Consider the following 21,026-nt stretch of genomic DNA (forward strand, 5'->3'; position numbering starts at 1 on the left):
CTGGGCAACGAGGACTCAGCCACCAGGGCTTTGCTGCAGGCGATGAATTGATAAATGCAAGATCCAAACGCCTGACAGTGACCAATGGCAACAACCGCCCATCACACCACAGAGCTCCCAGCAAACAGCCCTGACGGCCTGCTCAGGCTAATGGATTTTAAGCCCAGAAGACACCTTTATGATCTAAGTTGCCCTCCGCCATCAGAGAGTCACCAGGAGATCCTGCACCCAGCCCAGCATGCGGGAACGAAGAGATTCCACCGACGTGTCTCGCGCTACGTTACCCGCTTGCCCGGTTTGCCCCGAGGTTTCTAGCCCCTGTCTCAGAGCTAGAAGCGAATGAGGGACGGGACCCGTTGGGACGTTGCACTCCATATGCTTTATAAATATATGCTTGGAATGTGAATATGATGTAACTGGAATATGCTTCATGCAAAAGGTCTCTTGGAAGGTATCGTTACAAAGCTTATAATCTCCTGAGTGTGGTCATTCTATTTGTATAAATGTATCACTCTTGTATCTGAAACTAGGAATATGAAATATAACTCTGAGGGCCTATTGTAATTAAGCAAAGTGTGGGCCACAAATGGTGGCTTGGAATCTTGATGGCTCCCATCAACCAGGACAATTGGTTGTAAATGGCTCTGTTGACTTGGAAGCCTTCCTGTGAGTCAGGCCAGGAAGAATGAAGGCTTGGAGGGGTCTCACAGGACATGTGACCATGTCACCTGGTACTGGAATCCATCTTAAACCTGGTGCTTTTCCATTTAGAAGAGGGGGTAGGAACCCAGAAAGACAAAGGATTCCCGCCTTGGGCCAAAGCTATTAAAGGGGGTGGAACAGAACAAAGGGGGCTGCCAGTCATGAGAAATCCCCTAGTTACCACCTGAGCTGGAGCGAACAAGGACTGTACGGGGGGGGGGGGGGGAAGGATTGGGCCCAGACAAGGAAGGAGTCTAGTCTGTGAAAGAAGCTTATTGGAACATCGCTGAGAGTGAGATTTACCTGTATTCAGTTTCTTAAATGTATTAGGCTTAGATTTGCATGTTTTGTTTTATGTTTCTTGGTCCCTTACTTTGTTCTAAGAAAAGGAGGACTTGTGGCACCTTAGAGACTAACCAATTTATTTGAGGATAAGCTTTCGTGAGCTACAGCTCACTTCATCGAATGCATTCAGTGGAAAATGAATACATCCGATGAAGTGAGCTGTAGCTCACGAAAGCTCATGCTCAAATAAATTGGTTAGTCTCTAAGGTGCCACAAGTACTCCTTTTCTTTTTGCGAATACAGACTAACACGGCTGCTACTCTGAAACCTTACTTTGTTCTGTCTGTTATTACTTGGAACCACTTAAATCCTACCTTTTATACTTAATAAAATCAGTTTTGTTTATTGATAAACCCAGAGTAAGTAACTAATACCTGGAGGAGCAAACAGCTGTGCATATCTCTCTATCAGACCCCGACCGAGATGGTGTGGGGCCGGAAGGGATTGATAGATCAACAGAGCGTCAGGAAGTTCTTCCCCACCATGGGGCCTGCAGGGACTTGGCACTTTGCAAACTGCCAGGATTATTACCCCCACTGTACAGGCAGGGGAAACTGAGGCACAGTCATGGGATGTGCATGAACCTGGGCTCCCAGCCACATACACCCCAGTTCTAACCCACTAGGCCCTACTCTCCTCCCTGAGTCAGAAATAGAACCCAGGAGTCCTGGCTCTAGGGTGACCAGATAGCTGGAGTGTGGGGGGTAATACGTGTCTATATAAGACAAAGCCCTGAATATTGGGACTGTCCCAATAAAATCGGGACATCTGGTCACCCTACCTAGCTCCCAGCCCCACCCCCCCGCTCTAACCACTAGATCCCAAGCCCCTCCGAGCTGGGGGCAGAACTCGTTTGTGGAGCAGATCTGTTAGAACAGCCCATTGGGGTTTCACCAGTGCTGGCGAATCCGCCCCCCGCCCCTGGGAATTGTTCCGCTGGCTATTTACTCTGACCACTAAAACGCACATCCCATTTCCAGCCTGGACGTGTCCAGCTTTCACGTCCAGCCAGCAGCTCGTTCGACTTCCCCCGGCAAGCCAGCCAGGAAACGTTTGCTCCCCAGGGGCAGCTGCAGACGGGGATCAAGTCGCCCCCGAACCGTCTCTGTGCTCAGCTAAGCAGCCGGAGCTCCTGCCGTCTGTCGCCCCCAGGAGCTTCTGAACCCGTCGGTCGTTGTCCCAGCTCTTCTTTGACCCCTCGATTGACCAGCGGGCCCCAGAACCGGCCCCAGGCTCCCAGCAGCATCCCACCAGGGCCAAACACAGGGGAAACCACCTCTCTGCTCCTGCTGGAGATTCCCCTGTTCTGGGGCCTCGTGCTGGGCGTTCCTGGGGGGCAGAGCTCCCCTCCCCGATGCCCCAGCTCCCTCCATGGGGTTCAGGGAAGCAGCAAACTGAGCGTTGGCCATGCCATTGAGGGAGGGGCGCGGGGACAGCTGCGCCAGGGAGACGTGTGAGGGGCTCTCTTCTGCTTCTAGCTGTGCACCCCCCTTTGCTCCCGGGAGCTACAAATACAGTCCCCCCACTCCCCAGCGAATAACAGACCAGCCTCAAGGAGCAATGGGGCCTTTTCCCCTTGCTGATGGCTTCCTTCCCCACGGTGACGCCCCTGCTGGAGGGGAAGGGGCTGTGATGAAGTGGGACTGTTCTTAATGTTTCCTCTGAATACTGTAAGTGTGCCTCAGTTTCCCCTAGGCATTTCTTAAGTCTCTAGGTGGTGGGATAAGGGGTGTAATTGTTGCAGAGCAAAGGGCCAGGGTACATAAATGGCCGACACCCTGTTTCCTGGCCACTGATGGCCTGGGCCCTTCCCCCCTGCAAGGTGAGAGCTAAAGGGTTGGAGAACAAAGGAATCAGGTGCCCTCCTGGCCCGGGAAAGGGACAAAGCCCAGAGGAGGAGGGGCTGGAGGGAGTTTCGGTTTGGGGCTGGCTGGGACATGGAGTGAAGGGCAGACGTGGTTGTCTGGTTGTGGGGTTCTGACAGCGCCCTGCGTGGTTAAGAGGAGGGGGTCTCAGCAGACCCCTAGCGGGCTGGGGGAAGGGTCCTGGATCCGGCCTCAGGGCGCTGCTGGGATTGGGCCCGCCCCGTGCGGTCATTACTGACGCGCAGACCCGGGCGCTCTCTGCAGGGCAGGATCCATCCCCCTGCACCCGCCGTGCAGATCGGCAGTGACAGGCGCGCGATGGCAGTGGTGGGATAAAGCGCCCAGGGAGCCGGGGCAGGCGTTGTGGGGGGGTGTCAGACCCAGAGATGGAGCTGGGAAGATGCACAGGGAGGCACAAAGGGCATCGCGCCAACTCCCAGGCTGCTCGGCTCCCTGGGCAGACACCCAGCCACTGCAACCCACGCTCGACTGCTGCCCCTGGCGCCCTCCCCCGCTCCCAAACTGCCCCCCGCCCCATGCAGAGATGAAGCCTGAGCCGTCACCGAAGCCGGGGAGAGAGGAGCTTGGGGTCAAAACGCCAGCTGGGAGTCTAGACCCCCGGGCTCCATCCCAGCTCTGCCCCAGGCCCCGCTGGGTGGCGAAGGGCAAGTCCCTGCATCTCTCTGGTGCTCAGCTGCCCAATCTGTAATACAGGGATAGCGACAGACTGGGAGCTCCTGCAGGCAGGTGCTGCATCTCACCCCGGCGCGACGGGGCCCTGATCTCGGCTGGGGTCTGGGCAACGCCCAGGGCTGCTTAAGGTGTTTTGGCCACTTTCTGCCACCTTTACTCCCCGGGGACAGATGCTGGTTTCCCATCCGCCTGTACTCCACTCCCCAGTCTATTTAGTCTCCCCAGCCTGGCAGCTCTTTGGGGGCAGGTTTCTTTTCCACCTTATGGTCCCTGTAAAGGCCCTGGTGTTCCACGCCCTGGTGAGACGAGTGTGACGGGTTCGGTCACAGAGACCCCCTTGGGACTGTTGGAATTACCTCTGAGCCCTGCCTTGATATGCTACCGCTCTGCAACACAGACCCAGGTCTGGTCCACGCCCTAGAGCTGCAGACTTAACTGAAAACGGATCAGCAAGTTACTTATCTCCAGCTCCCAGACACCCAGCTCCCAACGGGATCCAAACCCAAATGAATCCGTTTTACTCTGCATAAAGCTAATACAGGGTAAACTCATAAATTGTCTGCCCTCTATAACACTGATGGAGAGAGATGCCCAGCTGTTTGCCCCCCCAGGCATTAATCACTTATTCTGGGTATATTAATAAACCAAGGTGATTTTATTAAGTGTAACAAGTAGGATTTAAGTGGTTCCAAGTAATAACAGACAGAACAAAGTAGGTCACCAAGCAAAATAAAACAAAACAGGCAAGTCTAAGCCTAATACATTAAGAAACCGAATACAGGTAAATCTCACCCTCAGCGATGTTCCAATAAGCTTCTTTCACAGACTAGTTTCAGAGGGGCAGCCGTGTTAGTCTGTAGCAAAAAGAAAAGGAGGACTTGTGGCACCTTAGAGACTAAAAAATGTATTTGGGCATAAGCTTTCGTGGGCTAAAACCCACTTCATCTTACGCATGGAGTGGAAAATACAGTAGGAAGATATATATACACAGGGAACATGAAAAGACAGGAGTTGCCATACCAACTCTAACGAGACTAATCAATTAAGGTGGGCTATTATCAGCAGGAGAAAAAAAACTTTTGTAGTGATAATCAGGATGGCCCATTTCAAAGAGTTGACAAGAAGTAAGTGAGTAACAGTAGGGGGGGAAATTAGCATGGGGAAATAGTTTTCTGTCCACACATCTATTCAGGGGACACCATCATAGGGCCTAACCACATCAGCCACACTATCAGAGGCTCGTTCACCTGCACATCTACCAATGTGATATATGCCATCTTGTGCCAGCAATGCCCCTCTGCCATGTACTCTGGCCAAAGTGGACAGTCTCTACGCAAAAGAATAAAGGGACACAAATCTGACATCAGGAATTATAACGTTCAAAAACCAGTCGGAGAACACTTCAATCTCTCTGGTCACTCAATTACAGACCTAAAAGTGGCAATTCTTCAACAAAAAAACTTCAAAAACAGACTCCAACGAGAAACTGCAGAACTGGAATTAATTTGCAAACTGGACACCATCAAATTAGGCTTGAATAAAGACTGGGAGTGGATGAGTCATTACACAAACTAAAAACTATTTCCCCGTGTTAATTTTTCCCCCTACTGTTACTCACACCTTCTTGTGAACTGTTTGAAATGGGCCATCCTGATTATCACTACAAAAGTTTTTTTTTTAGCCCACCTTAATCGATTGGTCTCATTAAGAGTTGGTATGGCAACCCCCATCTTTTCATGTTCTCTGTGTATATATATCTTCCTATATGCCAGATAAAGAAGTGGGTTTTTTACCCACGAAAGCTTATGTCCAAATAAATCTGTTAGTCTTTAAGATGCCACTGTACCAGGTGACATGGTCACATGTCCTGTGAAATCCCGGCCTCCATTCTTCCAGGCCTGACTCACATGAAGGCTTCCAAGTCAACAGAAAGAAAAGGAGGACTTGTGGCACCTTAGAGACTAACAAATTTATTTGAGCATAAGCTTTCGTGAGCTACAGCTCACTTCATCGGATGCATACCGTGGAAACTGCACTTTTCCATGGTATGCATCCGATGAAGTGAGCTGTAGCTCACGAAAGCTTATGCTCAAATAAATTTGTTAGTCTCTAAGGTGCCACAAGTCCTCCGGTTCTTTTTGCGGAAACAGACTAACACGGCTGCTGCTCTGAAACCAGAGTTAACTTTATATTTCTAGCTTTAGATTCAAGAGTGATACATTTATACAAATACATTTATAATCACACTCAGTAGATTATAAGTTTTGTTTTGATACCTTTAGAGACCTTTTGCATAAAGCATATTCCAGTTACAGCATGTTTACACTCATTAGCATATTTCCATAAAACATTATGGAGAGCAACATCACAGCGAGACGAGACAGACCCCAGGGTCAAACCCGCCGGGCTCGCGGCAATCTCTGTTAGAGACCGGGGCGAGAGCAACGCTGGGGCGGAACTGCTGCCGGGGGCTCTTCGAGCATGGACCCAGCTGGGCCAGCGCCTGGCAGGGAGCTGGGTAAATGGGCTCATCCCTGTGTTCCCAGCTGGGCACGGATTGCGATCGCCTTGGTCTCTAAGGTGCCACAAGTCCTCCTTTTCCTTTTTGCAGATACAGACTAACACGGCTGCTACTCTGAAACTTGGCCGGAGCCCCTCACCCTAGAGCCCAGCCTGCAGCCCAGAGCTTCGGCTGTGCTGGAGCAGATCCTGGGGAAGGAGACACCCCCCGGTGGGTTCTTCCAAGAGCCAAGCCCCTCACTGACAGCTCTGCACTTCATTTCTAGCCTGAGCTCATCTCGCTCTAGGGACCGGCTGCTGCCTTCGCCCAGCTCCAGGCCTGGAGTTCATACCCAGGCTGGGCCACCGGCCACTGCGTGCGCCATCCAGCACCCTGCACGTCCGACGTTGCGCACGCAGGGAGCACTGCCCCGAAGCGGCTCGCTCAGTGCCAGGCCCAGGCAGCGAGGCTCTTGCCGTCTCAGGTGCTCCCGTACCCAGAGCCGGAGAAGCTGACGCCGTTAGCCACAGGCTCCAGTCCCTCTGAGTCTGCGGCAGGGGGAGGGCCCTCGGCGAGGTCCCCATGCTGGGAAGGAGCCTGGCTGGCCTGAGAGCAGCCCAAGGAGCTGGCTGCTTCATGGGTCTTTCCGTCTCCCTTGGAAGGGTCAGGATGCAGCGGAGCAACAGGGTGGATGGGCCGATCCTCCCCCGCCCCCTGCTCCGGCCCCGCAGGGCAGGTTCCTCGGACTGTTTCGGAACTGAACGGGTCCCTGTCGTCCTGGCGCCAGGATTCCCTTCAAGGGACAGACGCCAGCCAGGCAGAGCCTGCTGCGGACGCTCTGGGCTGAGCGATGCAGGAGTCAGCCTGGCCCCTTCTGGCCTGGGAATGCCTGGACAGAACGCACGGCCAGCCAGGCCCACTGGGGTCTGCCATCCTGCCAGGAAGAGTAAATCAACCGCGTCTGGCCAGGCCCCCAGCCCAAGCCAACCCCCAGCGCGCTCAGGTGGACTTAACCCGTCAGAGGCCACAGGCAGGTAGGGAGCCGTGTTTATCTGTCACTCGCCCGCCCGCGCCCACAGACCCGTCCCCAAGCACTCGTCTGCCTGGCGGCCTGGAAAACACCAGCGCACGGGGCTAATGCGATGGACGGCGGAGGAAGCAATCGGGGAGAGAGGCAGAGATGGATGAGCGTTGGGGGTGGACAGAGAGAGGATATAGCTGGGGATGGATGGACAGAGGGGGATGCACACGCAGACTGCCAGCAGGGTAGATACAGAGACGCACAGGGTGGGACCCAGCCTCCGGCCCCACGCTCTCCCTGTGTCACAATCTCTGACCCGATAGGGAACCCAGTCCTCCCCAAAAGGGGCTGGAGGAATAAATTAAAGCCTGGAATGGGACCTTCCCCAGCCGCAGCGTCTGCCCCCAGCCGGAGATGTGTTAGCCAGCTGGCTCCTGGCCAGGCCCTCCCGGGTTCAAGAGCAGCTGCAGGGGGGAGGGGGGGCTGTCAACCTTCAGCTCATGGCAAGGAGCATCTCTGCCCTGCCTTTCACCTTCTGCAGCCATGGCGCGGGAGTGGCCGGCTGCACAGACAGATGCTGCTTGGGGCAGGGATGCAGGGGGATCGCAGGGTCTCCTTGTCCCGTGGGCACCGACCAGGGCCACAAGGCAAAAATAAATAACACCCTTCACCTGGGGCCAGCCAGGGCAGCCACCTGGCAAACAGCAGCCCAGCAGAAACACAAACCTGCCTCCCAGCCGCCAACTCCACGGGGAGAAGGGGAAATGCCGGGTCACAGACACGCACCGTGCGGCTCTGGGCTCTCCTGGCTGCGGGCAAAGGGGCACCGTGCCCCGGGCTGGCGACAAGCGGCCCCCCCTTGGCACACCCCCCATCTCCGGCTGGCAACCCCGGCGGGCCGTGGGCACCCAGAGCCAGCGCCCGGCTGGCACCCTGGGGTGGAGCCACTCCACGCACCCCACACTGCAAGGGGGGGGCTTCCCCCATCCCCCGTCCCCGGCCACCTGCCAGCCTCTGCCCCCCGCCAGCCCCCCGCATGCCCGCGGCGCCGGACTCACCCCGGCCCCGCTCCCGCAGCCGGCCGCGCGGCAGCATCCAGGCCCGGGGCGCGCTGCAGAGCGCACGGCCGGGCAGCCCCGCCGTCACCGCCGCCCCCCGCGCCCGGCCAATCCCCGCTCGGCGGCGCAGCCTCCCCCCGTCCCCGCCCGGCCGGAGCGGGGAGCGAGCCGCGGGGCCGGGGCCGGGGCAAGGGGAGGGAGGGGCTCAGGGGTGCAGCCTGCAGGATGCCTGGGTCCTATTCCTGCCACACGCCGGGCGCACCCTCCTCCCCTCCTGCGCTGGGGGTTTAGCTTGTGAGTGAACCCTGCCAAGCCGGGACCGGCCCCTGGGGGGTCTGGGCAGCGCCCGCCCCGCCGGGGCCCCGATCTCGGCCGGGGGGGGTCTGGGCAGCGCCCGCCCCGCCGGGGCCCCGATCTCGGCCGGGGGGGGGTCTGGGCAGCGCCCGGCCCAGTGGGGTTCTCAGTCTCAGTCGGGGCCTCAAAATTTGGATTTTTTATTTACAATTTTTTTCATACACGAATTTTATGAGCCCAATATCAGTGGAATCAAGTCTCCACAGAAGGGAGGAGTTTGCCCCTTCTCGATTTATGGGGTGTTATAATTAGCACCCTGGTACCCCAGGAGCGACAGGGAGCAGCACCGGGGACTCGGGCCGAGGACAGAAACTGTTTTATTGGGGTCTGGTTTGTATGGTTTCCGCTCTGCCCCTGCGACGGGTTCTGGTCAGTGGGGAATGTGAGCACTTTGCAGGGTCAGGGACATGGGGCTGAATTAAGATAATCTGGGTTGCAAGGTCCATCCCACCTGGGCCTCCCTGCCCCCCTCCCATGCTCCCTGCCCCCTCCCAGCCCTGTCCTGGCCATGGCCCCTGGAGCCGTTCACCCCTCTTCCAGCTACTGTTCCAGGCTCTCTGCAGACTCAGGAAGGGGGAGGGTGGATGGAATTGTGGGCAATAAAAGGACAATGGCCCCGATTCCCCACCTCCTCTGGAGCCCGGCGTCCAGCTCTGGTCCCCTGTGGTCAGGAGAGGGTAACTCGAGCTGGACCCGGCGCAGAGGAGGGCGCTGGGAGGCTGTGGGGAACAGAGCACTGAGCCAGGGAGGAGGGATCGGTTTGCTCGCTGGAAATGCCTCCAGGGGAACCGCTCTAGCCGCAGGCAAAAAGGCAGCAGCCCAGGGCCTCCAGGCCAGATGGCAACGATGCTCCGATTTGGCCTGGACACACATGGCCTAGCTGGAGGGGCACCCGAGGGCCTCCCCCCACTGCGGGCTCACCACACGCCCTGGTGAGGGACCTCTGTTCTTGGCAGCAGGAGGGGGCTGCCTAGGGCGGCAGAGCTGAGCAGCCTCTGGGGAGCGCGCCTGTGGCTAACGGACCAGAAGAAATGGGAGGAACCCGGCCAGGAGTCGGCTGAGCCTGGAGCTGGGGAGACGGTTTCAAGTCACGGGAGGAGGGAGGTTCCTCCGGACAGGAGCAGGGCGGCAAACAGAACGGCTGGTTTGAAGATGGAGTTTGATGAGTTTCTGAGTCATTGTGCCTGGTTCTCTGAAAACACCGGCTCAGCGTCCTGGCCCGGCCAGCTAACCATCCAACCCACGGGCCAAATTGGTGAATCCTGGTCACGTGCCACCCAAGGCATGTGGTGCATATGCTAAGAGGTGGGCAGCAGCCGCCAGAAAAGCCACCCGTGCTAGGAGCCATTAGGGAAGGGATAGATGAAAATATCATGTTGCCTCTAGATTAATTCACGGTACGCCCGCATGTGGACTACTGTGTGCAGACGTGGTTGCCCCACCATTTCCATATGAGGAGAGAGTAATAAGACAGGGACTTTTCATCTTGGAAAAGAGACGACTAAGGGGGGATAGGATTGAGGTCTTTAAAATCATGACCGGTGTGGGGAAAGAAGGAAGTGTTATTTACTCTTTCTCATAACACAAGAATTAGGGGTCACCAAATGAATTTAACAGGCAGCAGGTTTAAAACAAACAAAAGGAAGTATTCACACAACGCACAACCAACCTGTGGAACTCCTTGCCAGAGGATGTTGTGAAGGCCAAGACTATCAACAGGGTTCAAAAAAGAACCAGATAAGTTCACGGGGGATGGGTCCCTCAATAGCTATTAGCCAGGACGGGCAGGGATGGTGGCCCTAGCCTCTGTTTGCCAGGAGCTGGGAATGGGCGACAGGGGATGGATCACTGGATGATTCCCTGTTCTGTTCATTCCCTCTGGGGCACCTGGCATTGGCCACTGTCGGAAGACAAAACACTGGGCTGGATGGACCTTTGGTCTGACCTGGTCTGGCCATTTGTATGTTCTTATGTTAAAAAAGACATGTTGAAATTGGGAAAAGTTCAGAAACAGGTAAGAAAAATGATTAGGAGTATGGAACACACACCCTGCGGCCTGGCCCCTCTCTCGTGCCCCGGCTGGCCCCTCACGGGATAAGCAGGAAGGTCCTCTCCTGGATCGGTGACTGGTTAAAAGACAGGAAACAAAGGGTAGGAATAAAGTCCTATTTAACATATTCATAAATGATCTGGAAAAAGGGGTAACAGTGAGGTGGCAAAATTTGCAGATGATACAAAACTACTCAAGATAGTGAAGTCCCAGGCAGGCTGTGAAGAGCTACAAAGGGACTCTCAAAACTGGGTGACGGGGTAACAGAATGGCAGATGAAATTCAGCATTGATAAATGCAAGGTGATGCCCATTGGAAAACATGATCCCAGCTACACGTGTACAATGGTGGGGTCCGAATTAGCTGTTACCACTCAAGAGAGATCTTGGAGTCACTGCGGCGAGTTCAAAATGTCTACTCAATGGGCAGCGGCAGCCAAAAAAGCGAACAGACCGCCGGGAACCATTAGGAAAGGGACAGATAATAAGGCAGAAAACATCGTATTGTCTGGTGGCTTGAATCCTGCCTGCAGATGTGGTCGCCCCATCTCAAAAAAGGTAGATTGGAATTGGAAAAGGTTCAGAAAAGGACAACAGCAATGATTGGGGGCTGGAACGGCTGCCGCATGGGGAGAGATGAATAAGACTGAGACTGTTCAGCTTGGAAAGAGACAACCAAGGGGGGGATAGGATCGAGGTCTGTAAAATCATGACCGGTGTGGGGAAAGGAAAGAAGGACGTGTTATTTACTCCTTCTCATAACACAAGAACTAGGGGTCACCCACAACATTACTAGGCAGCAGGATTAAAACGAACCAAAGGAAGTATTTCTTCACACAACGCACAGACAACCCATGGAACTCCTTGCCAGAGGATGTTGTGAAGGCCAAAAGTATAAATGGGTTCAAAAAAGAGTGAGATGAGCTCCTGGAGGATCGGTCCATCCACGGCTATTAGCCAGGATGCTGAGGGACACAGCCCCATGCTCTGGGTGTCCCTAGATCTGTGACTACCAGAAGCTGGGAGTGGACGGCAGGGGACAGATCACTTGATAATTGCCCTGTGCTGTTCATTCCCTCTGGGGCAGCTGGCACCGGCTGCTGTCAGACACAGGGCACTGGGCTGGGCCGGCCATTGCCCTGACCCCGTCTGGCCGTTCCTGTGCTCCCAGGGGCGTGACAATACCCCGTGGTAAGGGCCGGACTCGATGACCCAGGACGGCTCCGGTCCTGAGCTCCGTTTGCACCTGCGACGCTTGGCACCGGCTCCAAACGGCCTCGGGGCACCCCCTCTTTGTCTGCGGGGCTCTGACTCCGGGGGGCTGGGCAGACGCAGGCAGGGCAGCATTCAGCTGGTGGCTTGCCTGGCAGGGGTCTCCGTTCTCAGCTGGGGGCCCTGGGCCCGCCCTGCCCCGGGGAGACGAAGCCGGTGGATCTGGTGCGGGCGGAAGGGCAGAGCTGGTCTCTGCAGGTGGGAGCCCAGAGACAGGCCGGGGGAGCTCGCCATGGGCCCAGCTGCAGCCAGCCAGGGGCGCGGGCCGGGCCCCGTCCCCGGCACTGGGGGGCGGCGGGGACCTGAGCCCCGCCCGGCGCAGCCACCTGCCCGGCCCGGGACAGGGCAGGGCCGGGGGCCGAGCGGGGGGCCGGCTCTGCTCGGCCCGGCCCCCGGGGTGGAGCCGCGCACGGAAGGGATTTAGCCGCACGGCGCGGCCGCGGCCGGGAGCCGAGCCGGAGCATGGCAGCCTGCAGGAACATCGTCATTTTCGGGGCCACCGGCATGACCGGCCTGGCGACCCTGGCGCAAGCCCTGCGGGCCGGTAAGAGGGCGCGGGGCGAGCCCACCCGCGAGAGGCGCCGCGGTGCCTGCGGGGACAGACAATGGCTGCGCGGGGCGGGGGGCGCTGGAGACCCCGGGGGGCGCTGGAGACCCCGGGGGGCGCTGGAGACGCGGGGGGCGCTGGAGACCCCGGGGGCGCTGGAGACGCGGGCGGCGGAGCTGGCGCAGCTGAGCCGGGGCTGTTGGTTCAAATCCTGCCTCCGCCACTGACTCCCCGGGTCTCTGCCGGGGACGCAGTTTCCCCACCTCTGATTCGGGTAACGGACCCTCCCCTTGCCTCCTCAGACTGGGGCGGTTCGGTTCAGGGGCTGCCTCTTGCTGGGTCTGGGCAGGGCCCGGCCCGACGGGGCCCCGATCTGGGCCGGGGTCTGGGCAGGGCCCGGCCCGACGGGGCCCCGATCTGGGCCGGGGTCTGGGCAGGGCCCGGCCCGACGGGGCCCCGATCTGGGCCGGGGTCTGGGCAGGGCCCGGCCCGACGGGGCCCCGATCTGGGCCGGGGTCTGGGCAGGGCCCGGCCCGACGGGGCCCCGATCTGGGCCGGGGTCTGGGCAGGGCCCGGCCCGACGGGGCCCCGATCTGGGCCGGGGTCTGGGCAGGGCCCGGCCCGACGGGGCCCCGATCTGGGCCGGGGTCTGGGCAGGGCCCGGCCCGACCGGGGCCCCGATCTGGGCCGGGGGCTACCACAGTGCAGGCAAAGGCAGTTCTCCCGGAGCCCCCACATTCTGGGCAGGGGTAGGTGCTTCCAGCCCCTCAGGCTCCAGCTGACTTCTCGGTATCTGGGTGGGAAAGGCACATGTGCGCCAGAGAGATAAGTCGAGGGCGTTGGTATCAGGCGGCCGGGCCAGAAGCATCTGGACAGACCCAGCGCAAAGGGCTCGGTGGGACCAAGACTGTTTTTAAACACCACTGTTGCACCCAGCTGGCGCTAGTGTAGACTGTCCTGGTGCTGGAAAGGTCGCCGCAGGGTGAGGGCCTCGCTGTCTGTGAGCGCTCGGCTCAGCTCTGCCCCGACTCTGCAGAACCGGGCACGTCCCCTCGCTGCCTGACTCCGTTTCCCCAGCTGCGGGGTGGGAGGGTGGCGCTGGGCCAGCAGCGAGGAACACTTTGTGGCCCCTCTGATGAGAGGGGCTGTGAACCGGAGCCGGCTTTTCTCTGAGATTCCCCCTGCTCCAGCCCTGCTCACTCGGGGAGGTCGAACGCTGCCAGTGGCCCGACTTGCTGGCAGAATTCGCGGAGGGCCGCCAGTCCCCAGCACAAGTCTAGGTGCAGGAAGGGGACGCGTCCTTCGCTCCCAGAGGCTGCCCTCGTCTCCATCCCTGCCTCCGCATCGGCGATGGGTCCCCGATCCCTGGCCCGAGCGGTGCAGGACCAGTGCTGGGTGAACCACGAGCCAGGCACCTCCCAAGGAGCCAGCAGGTGGGCGCTCAGCTACAGGACCCTCCGAGCGAGCGGCTGGGGCCGGGAACCCCGGTACTGCCCCGGGAAACGCTGCTGCCGTGAGGGTTGAGAGGGGACTGGATCGGGCTCTGTGGGCACCTCGGAGGGCAGGGCATCCAGGAGACAAAGGCAGAGCTGTTAGGTGGGTTACGGCAGCACCGGGGAGCCCCAGTCCTTGAGCCGGACCCTGCCGTGCCCGGCACAGTACAGACCACAACGGACGGGCCCTGCCCCACAGAACTGCCCAGCTAAGTGAGGGACAAGACCTGTTGGCTGGACACTGCAGCAGATTGGTACCTAAGTGCTGGAGCAAACGACCTGGGAGATGGGGGACCCCCAGCAGCGGGCGCCTGCAGATTCAACCCGAGCGTCTCTTTCAACAGCCCCCCTGCAGCGAGGCCAGCAGCTCGGGCTGGGTGCAACCCTCCGCCTTGTGCTACCACGAGGGCAGCTCGGGCTGGGGCCCTTCTGGCCTAAAACTCCCTGAGGCTGGCCCGATGCCAGTGGGATGCCCCCGTTCTGCCCACGATCCCCAGGCGGTGCCGTGCCTTGGAGACCCCGGGGTTAAATCCTCGGGTTGACAGGCAGTAGTCGTGGATGAGATCCACACCTCGACTGTGTGAAATGCCACCTAGCGGGAGACGGCCAGTCCGGACGCCTGGGTTCTCTTCCCCACTCTGCCAGTGACCCGCTTGTGACTTGGGCAGGTTCCTCCCCCTTGAGTCTCACTTCCTCACGTATCCAACAGCGAGGAGCCTCCTTCAGCTTTTGTAGAATGGGAAGTGCTGTGCCAGACCTGGGGTACCATTAACCCAACAAAACCATTTATACGGCAGGAGCTCCCTGAGGCCGAGATCGGGGCCCCGTCGGGCCGGGCCGGGCGCTGCCCAGGCCCCGGCCGAGATCGGGGCCCCGTCGGGCCGGGCCGGGCGCTGCCCAGGCCCCGGCCGAGATCGGGGCCCCGTCGGGCCGGGCCGGGCGCTGCCCAGGCCCCGGCCGAGATCGGGGCCCCGTCGGGCCGGGCCGGGCGCTGCCCAGGCCCCGGCCGAGATCGGGGCCCCGTCGGGCCGGGCCGGGCGCTGCCCAGGCCCCGGCCGAGATCGGGGCCCCGTCGGGCCGGGCCGGGCGCTGCCCAGGCCCCGGCCGAGATCGGGGCCCCGTCGGGCCGGGCGCTGCCCAGGCCCCCAGTGTGCGCTGGCGTCACATGGACCCGGAGAGACTCAGTCTCTCTGTGGGTCCGGCCCCACAGCTCAGATGCCCGAAGACAGCAGAGCTCGCTGATCCTGCTGAGTCACAGCCCCCCCCCCCCGGTGCTGACTCACCACCCCATGGCCGGAGCGTGGGGGAGGAATGCAGTCTGCTCCTGCTGGCCCCAGGCCTGGCTCTCTGCTCCTCCTCGGGGGCCAGGGGTGAGGGGGTTAAAGCCCCTTTGCTGCCCCATATCCTGAGCCCTGCCTGGCTTCAGGGGTCAGGTACAGCCGCCCCAGGGCTGCTCTAACTCCCGCTCCTCCCCCTCTGGGCCCTGGGGGGCAGGGAACAGCCCACAGCGCAGTGTGCCCCGGCCACACCCCAATCAGCAGAGGGGGGCACAGATAGTCTGGGGCAGGGACTCTCGGTAAGGGTGGGGGGGTTCTCAAAGTGCCGACCTCCCTTCCCTCCCGGACGCCAGAACCTCCTTCCAACCCCAACACACGCAACCTAGTCACACTCCCCCCCCTCGCCCCCCAGGGCGGCCCCACGCCTTACCCCCGCCCAGCACCCTGCCCACCCCAGGATTGGCCTGGCAGCTCTGGGGGAGAAGCAGGGGGCTCGAGCTCCCGCTCTGCTGGCATGGACCAGGTGCTGCAGGTGAGAGGTAGGCATGCGAGGGCGGGGTGCTGGGTCTCTGGCCGAAGCTCCCGCACCAGACGGGTCCCACTACCCAGCCAGAGACTGACAATAACTCCTGGCACTTTGCAGACTGCCCAGATTGGTGTCAAAGGGTTGTCCCCTGTGAATAGCCGGGGGAAACTGAGACACAGGGACGAGGCAAGGCTGAGTATCAGAGAGTATCAAAGCTGGGGAGAGAACCCAGGAGTCCTGGCTCCTAGCCCCCCCTCTTTCTGGCGTACGCCCGAGGCTCCCCCCCACACACTGTCTCTCCTCCTGGCAGGGTACCAGGTGACGGTGCTGGTGCGGGACCCGGCACGGCTGCCCCCGGAGCACCGGCCGGCGCGGGTCGTGGTGGGCGACGTGCTGAACCCGCCAGACGTGGACAAGGCGATTCAGGGGCAGGACGCCGTGATCATCATCCTGGGCACCCGCAACGACCTGAGTACGACGCACCTCTCCTGCCCCCCGGAGCCCCTTGCCCAGCCCCCGGTGCCCCCGCACCCCCTGCTCCCTCTGCCCCCCGTAGCCCCTCGCCTGGCCCCCGCACCCCCCACGGCCCCTTGCCCAGCCCCTGCGCCCCCCTGCCCCCTGGGGCCCCTGGCCTAGCCCCCACGCCCCCCTGCTCCCCAGGGCCCCTCACCCAGCCCCCATGCCCCCCTGGACCCCTTGCCCAGCCCCCCCTGCCCTCCTCACCCATCCCCCCAGGATCCCTTGCCTGGCCCCCACGCCCCCTGCCCCCCCAAGGGCCCCTCACCTGGCCCCTGAACCCCCCGCTCCTCCTGCCCCCCAGAAAGCGGGGCCCCTCACCCAGCCCCCACACTCTCCCTGCCCCCTGGGGCCCCTGCCCCTGCGCTCCATGCTCCTCCTGCCCAGCCCAGCCCTGCACCCTCTGACCCACCCCCTTCACCCCCACAAAGCTCCCCCTGCCCCATCCTACACAGCCACCATGCCCAACGCATCCCCCTACCCGTGGCACTCCCCGCTGCTGCGCCCCCCCATTGCCAAAGCCCCCCTGACCCCTCTGCTCTCCTGTCCAGGCCCCACCACCATGATGTCCGAGGGCACCAGGAACATAGTGGCGGCCATGAAGGCCCACGGGATCCGGAAGGTGGTCGTGTGCCTGTCGGGTGAGTCCGTGGGGCACCAGCTGGGTGCATGTCCCCTGCCCGCGTCTCCCTGGGCTACGCCTCTGGCCAGCGGGGGCCGGATTCCGGCTCGCTCCTTCCCTGAGACATGCAGCTCTTGGGCAGGGAGCCGCTCTCTGAGCACGCGGGGACCCTGCCGCTGCGCCCAAGTGACTGATGAGGCTTCTGATTCAGCCCCCCCACCCCGTTAGCAGCTCTGGTTTGCCAGGTTCTCATGTCAGCTCCAGGATTAGGAGAACGACGGGTCAGGTGGGAGCCCCAGCGGCCGGCCAGCCGGCCATGAACTCTTCAGAGAAACCTGTTGGAATTGGCTCAGTGGGCTTCATCCAAACCCTCTGGCCCCGCGCCTGGGGGAGAGACCCCAGAGGGAGCCCTGGGGGGTTATCAGCGTCTCCCTCGTCACCGGCACCGCCTGGGCGCATTGTGCTGGCCTGTCCCCGCCATGCAGCCTTCTCTGGCACACGCTGCCTCATGCATCTTTGGGGGGGTTTCACGCCCCTTTCCTTTCCGGGTCCTTCCTCCTCTGACGAGGGGGTTCCTAATCCCTGTGCCTCAGGTTCGGTAGCACGTCCGCCCCTTCGCTCCCTGGTGTCCTGGGGCCTTGCTGCCACCCCAACGTACTGTGCCCCAAGCCGGAAGAAACGAGCCCCTTGCAGCTGCTTGGCAGCTTCCTCGCGTGTGACGCCGCAGGATCTGGGGTGACCCGCGTGAGGGCCACGGAGCCGGGTGCAGCTATGCTACTGTCTGACAGGCCTTGTGGGGTCCTTACGTCCCTGCCTTAATGGATACCCACGCCTCCCTGAGCGACTAGGACAGCCTCCCTGGGCACGGCCCAGACACCAGCGGCTTTACCCTCACATCCCTGGAGGCGGGGGGGGCGAGCCCCACCTCTCAGCCGGGGGGACCAAAGGACCTGCCCAAGTTGTACAGAAAATCAGTGGGAAATGGGGAGAGAACCCAGGAGTCCTGGCTCCCAGCCCCCTGCTCTAACCAATAGACCCCACTCCCCTCCCAGAGCCGGGATAAGACCCAGGAGTCCTGGCTTTGCTTCCTCCCCTGTTCTGACTCTCCCCTCATGCCCCGCCCCTGTAGCTTTCCTGATGTGGGACCTGAAGAAGGTGCCCCCCAAGCTCCTGCCAGTGACGGAGGATCACATCCGCATGCACCAGATTCTGCAGGAGTCGGGGCTGGACTGCGTCTCCGTCATGCCGCCCCACATCGCCGGTGGGTAGGGGGCTCTGGCTGGGACCAGCTCTCTCTGCCAGTGCCTGGAAGAGAGTGGCAGGGTGGGCTCCCCCTCCGGGTCACAGGGGGCAGCGGATGGAGCAGGATACCCCCTCCCAGTTGGAGGGCTGGGCGCAGGCCTGTGTGGGGTGGGTGCCTCGGAGCGGGGCCCCACGCACACACCCCCGGGCGGGCTTGCCGGCCGAGCAGGGGGCTGGCACCGGAGAGGCCTTGGGAGGAAGGGGGGCCGTGACCCTCAGTACCGGCTATGTCCCAACCCGTCCCTCCCTCCCTGCCCGCCAGACGACCAGCCGCTGACCGGGGACTACACGGTGACGGTGAACACGTCCGGCGGTGCCCGGGTCATCTCCAAGCACGACCTCGGCCACTTCTTCCTGAAATGCCTCACCACCTCGGAGTACGACGGGAAGAGCGTCTATCTCTCCAGGAACTACCCCAAGGTGTGAGGGTGCCAGGCCCCCGCTGGGAGCCACCCACCAGCCCTGCCCCTGCTGCTTGGATCCAGCCGCCTGCCGCCACTGAGCCGTAACCTCGCCGCCTGCTCCGGATCTGGGGGGCTCAGCCCAGCTCCAAGCCGCTATCGCAGTGTGGCTGGCTGGGCCCCTGGATAGGGGGCCAAATGAGCCAGAGTCTGGATTCAATTCTGTCCTCCACGGCCCCGGGTGGGAGAGAAAATTCCGCCTCCAGCCCCCCGGTGCCTTTCCGCAGGTCAATCCACCAAGCTCCGTCGGGGCCAGCGCTCGACCCCATCTGGGGAGCTGCCCTGCTAACCCCATGGCGACCCCTTGCGGCCGAACCCAGGCCTCGGGATGCCTTTGATATTTGGCTGTGGCTTGCTTCTCGCTGGCAGCAGGAGCTGCCACCCCCGCACCACGCGGGGACCAGTAAAGATTTCCTATTTTCTGAGACTGAATTTCACTGGTCTCTTTAATCTCTGAGCAGCCGGCTCCCCAGCGTGTGGGTTCTCTGTGGAGGGTCATTGCGGGATTAGCCTGTGCAACTCCTTGCCACTAGATTGCAATGGCGCCCTCGTTTAAGCAAGGCTTGGATGAGCAGGAATAGCCAGGCCTCCAGATGCAGAGATTAAAACTACAACGGAGAATATGGGACAGTGGGCAACCCCGGCTGCAGGGAAAATATGGGACAGTGGGCAACCCCGGCTGCAGGGAAAATTTGGGACAGTGGGCACCCCCGGCTGCAGGGCAGCATTGTCACATCATGCGCCCAGCACCTTTCCGCCCTGGATCTCAAAGCACTTCACAAAGATGAGCAGGACCATTATCCCCATTTTACATCTGGGGAAATCAAGGCACAGAGCAGGAAAGTGACTTGCCCTAGCTGGGAATAGGCCCTAGGTGTCCTGTCTGCCCGGGCACCGTTCTAACCCTTGAGCTCAGGGGGTTCAAGCCTCCCTGGGGGCAGCAGCACCATGGGGTCTCTGGAGCTGCTGGCCTGTTACAGACAGGATATCGGGCCAGATGGGCTCTGATGTGATCCGGGGTGGGATTCCTCAGCAGTAACCTACCCCCATACAGCTGTACAGATATTAGCCAATTAGCCCCTGGTGCCCTGTGTGGCAGGCAGGCATCCCCACGTGCCAGAGGTGGCTGATGAGGTATGGGCTAGTCCACTAGGGATTGCACTGGCCCCTGAGAACAATGGGCTCTGCTGGGGGCAGTGGTCAGACCACCAGCCTAGGGGCACTTGGGAGACTGGACCAATAACCATGTTTCTGAATTCTGTGCACGGTGCCAGGCCTAGCCATGGAGACACACTGCTCCTCTGATGGGCTCTACACCCCAGGGAGCGCCTCAGCCAGGTTGCCAGCTGCTTAAAGGGATAGCACCCAAGTTCCATTTGGGGAAACCGAGGCACAGAGTGATGCAGTGACTTGCCCAAGGTCATAGGAGGAGGTGTTGGCATTGAAGCTGCGTCCACAGCGGGAGAACAAGGTGCTGTACCCAGCTGAGCCACTGTAACCAGATTGTTCAGACACTTTAAGGCGGGAAGGGACCCTGAGCGCCTCCCGCCTGACCTGCCTAGCCCTGGCCTGATGTTCGAGCAGATCTCCCTGAGGGGCAGCCTGGGTGCGAGCCGCGGAGCTCCGGAGGGTTTAGGTGCCACCGCAGAGCACCAGGCTCCAGCTTGGCAGGCTCCGTTCAGCCCCTGGGCATACACGCTGCCACTTTGCTCCTGGCGTCCGTCCGGGCGCCTGTCTCCCGCCAGAGCCCCGAGCGATTCCCACGCCGGGGGGCAGGGCATTCAGCTGCGGGCCTCGCGGGCAGCGCCTGACCTGGACAGGGGCTCGGATGCTGCCTCCAGGGTTGGGCCCCTAGAAAAGTTCACAAAACACCAGCTGGGGTGGGGGGAGGAAGCTCTCCCTTGTGAGCTGTGGGTGGGGCACCCCCCCAGCAGGTGGGGGACACCTGGCTCCAGCTCCCACCACCTCTTGGGGAAATGTGGGGGGACAGGGATCTGCCGGCTCTCAGATGACAGCCCTTGTTCCATTGCCGCCCAAAGCATCTCACAGGAGGAAGGAAAACGGTGAGATTTTGGGTTTGGGGGCAGGCTGCTGCTTGAGAGATGACCTCACTCCTTCCCGAGACTCCCCCCGCCCCCCAGGAAACCTCACTGGAGGCCAACAGGGCCGGCGTCTGGCCAGCGCCTGGCACCCTGGGCACCCCAGCAACAAACCACCTCCCAAGGGGCAGCTCCGGACCTCCTGCCCCATCGCCCGCGGGCCGGTGGAAGGCAGCTAGCCAGAGGGCGCAGCACAAACAACACACCTGTGCCGCCCGGCTTGTGTCCCACAGCTTTCGCTCACCCATCAACGGGACAAGGCTCCCTGGGGTAGCAATAGCCCCACGTCACACGGGGACTGGCAGCAACAGGCCACAGAGCCCG

General features: G+C 60.9%; 1 protein-coding gene across 1 annotated transcript; it reads left to right on the top strand.

The window, feature by feature from the left end:
- Positions 1–12,245: 12,245 nt before the first annotated feature.
- Positions 12,246–19,030, top strand: BLVRB (biliverdin reductase B). The gene is made up of 5 exons (XM_077840102.1): positions 12,246–12,403; positions 16,013–16,174; positions 16,770–16,859; positions 17,970–18,101; positions 18,405–19,030. Exons 1-5 carry the CDS (start codon positions 12,322–12,324, stop codon positions 18,566–18,568), a joined length of 630 nt encoding a protein of 209 aa, XP_077696228.1. The 5' UTR covers positions 12,246–12,321; the 3' UTR covers positions 18,569–19,030.
- Positions 19,031–21,026: the final 1,996 nt, after the last annotated feature.

The sequence above is a fragment of the Eretmochelys imbricata genome, chromosome 23 (assembly GCF_965152235.1).
Source record: "Eretmochelys imbricata isolate rEreImb1 chromosome 23, rEreImb1.hap1, whole genome shotgun sequence".
In the NCBI taxonomy this organism is placed as follows: Eukaryota; Metazoa; Chordata; order Testudines; family Cheloniidae; genus Eretmochelys; species Eretmochelys imbricata.

Bases quoted from the DNA above. Each gene is read 5' to 3' on its own strand.
- BLVRB (XM_077840102.1), top strand. From the start codon at position 12,322: ATGGCAGCCTGCAGGAACATCGTCATTTTCGGGGCCACCGGCATGACC. The intron at 16,860-17,969 runs GTGAGTCCGTGG...CCGCCCCTGTAG, and splicing joins GGTGGTCGTGTGCCTGTCGG to CTTTCCTGATGTGGGACCTG. The intron at 18,102-18,404 runs GTGGGTAGGGGG...CCTGCCCGCCAG, and splicing joins CATGCCGCCCCACATCGCCG to ACGACCAGCCGCTGACCGGG.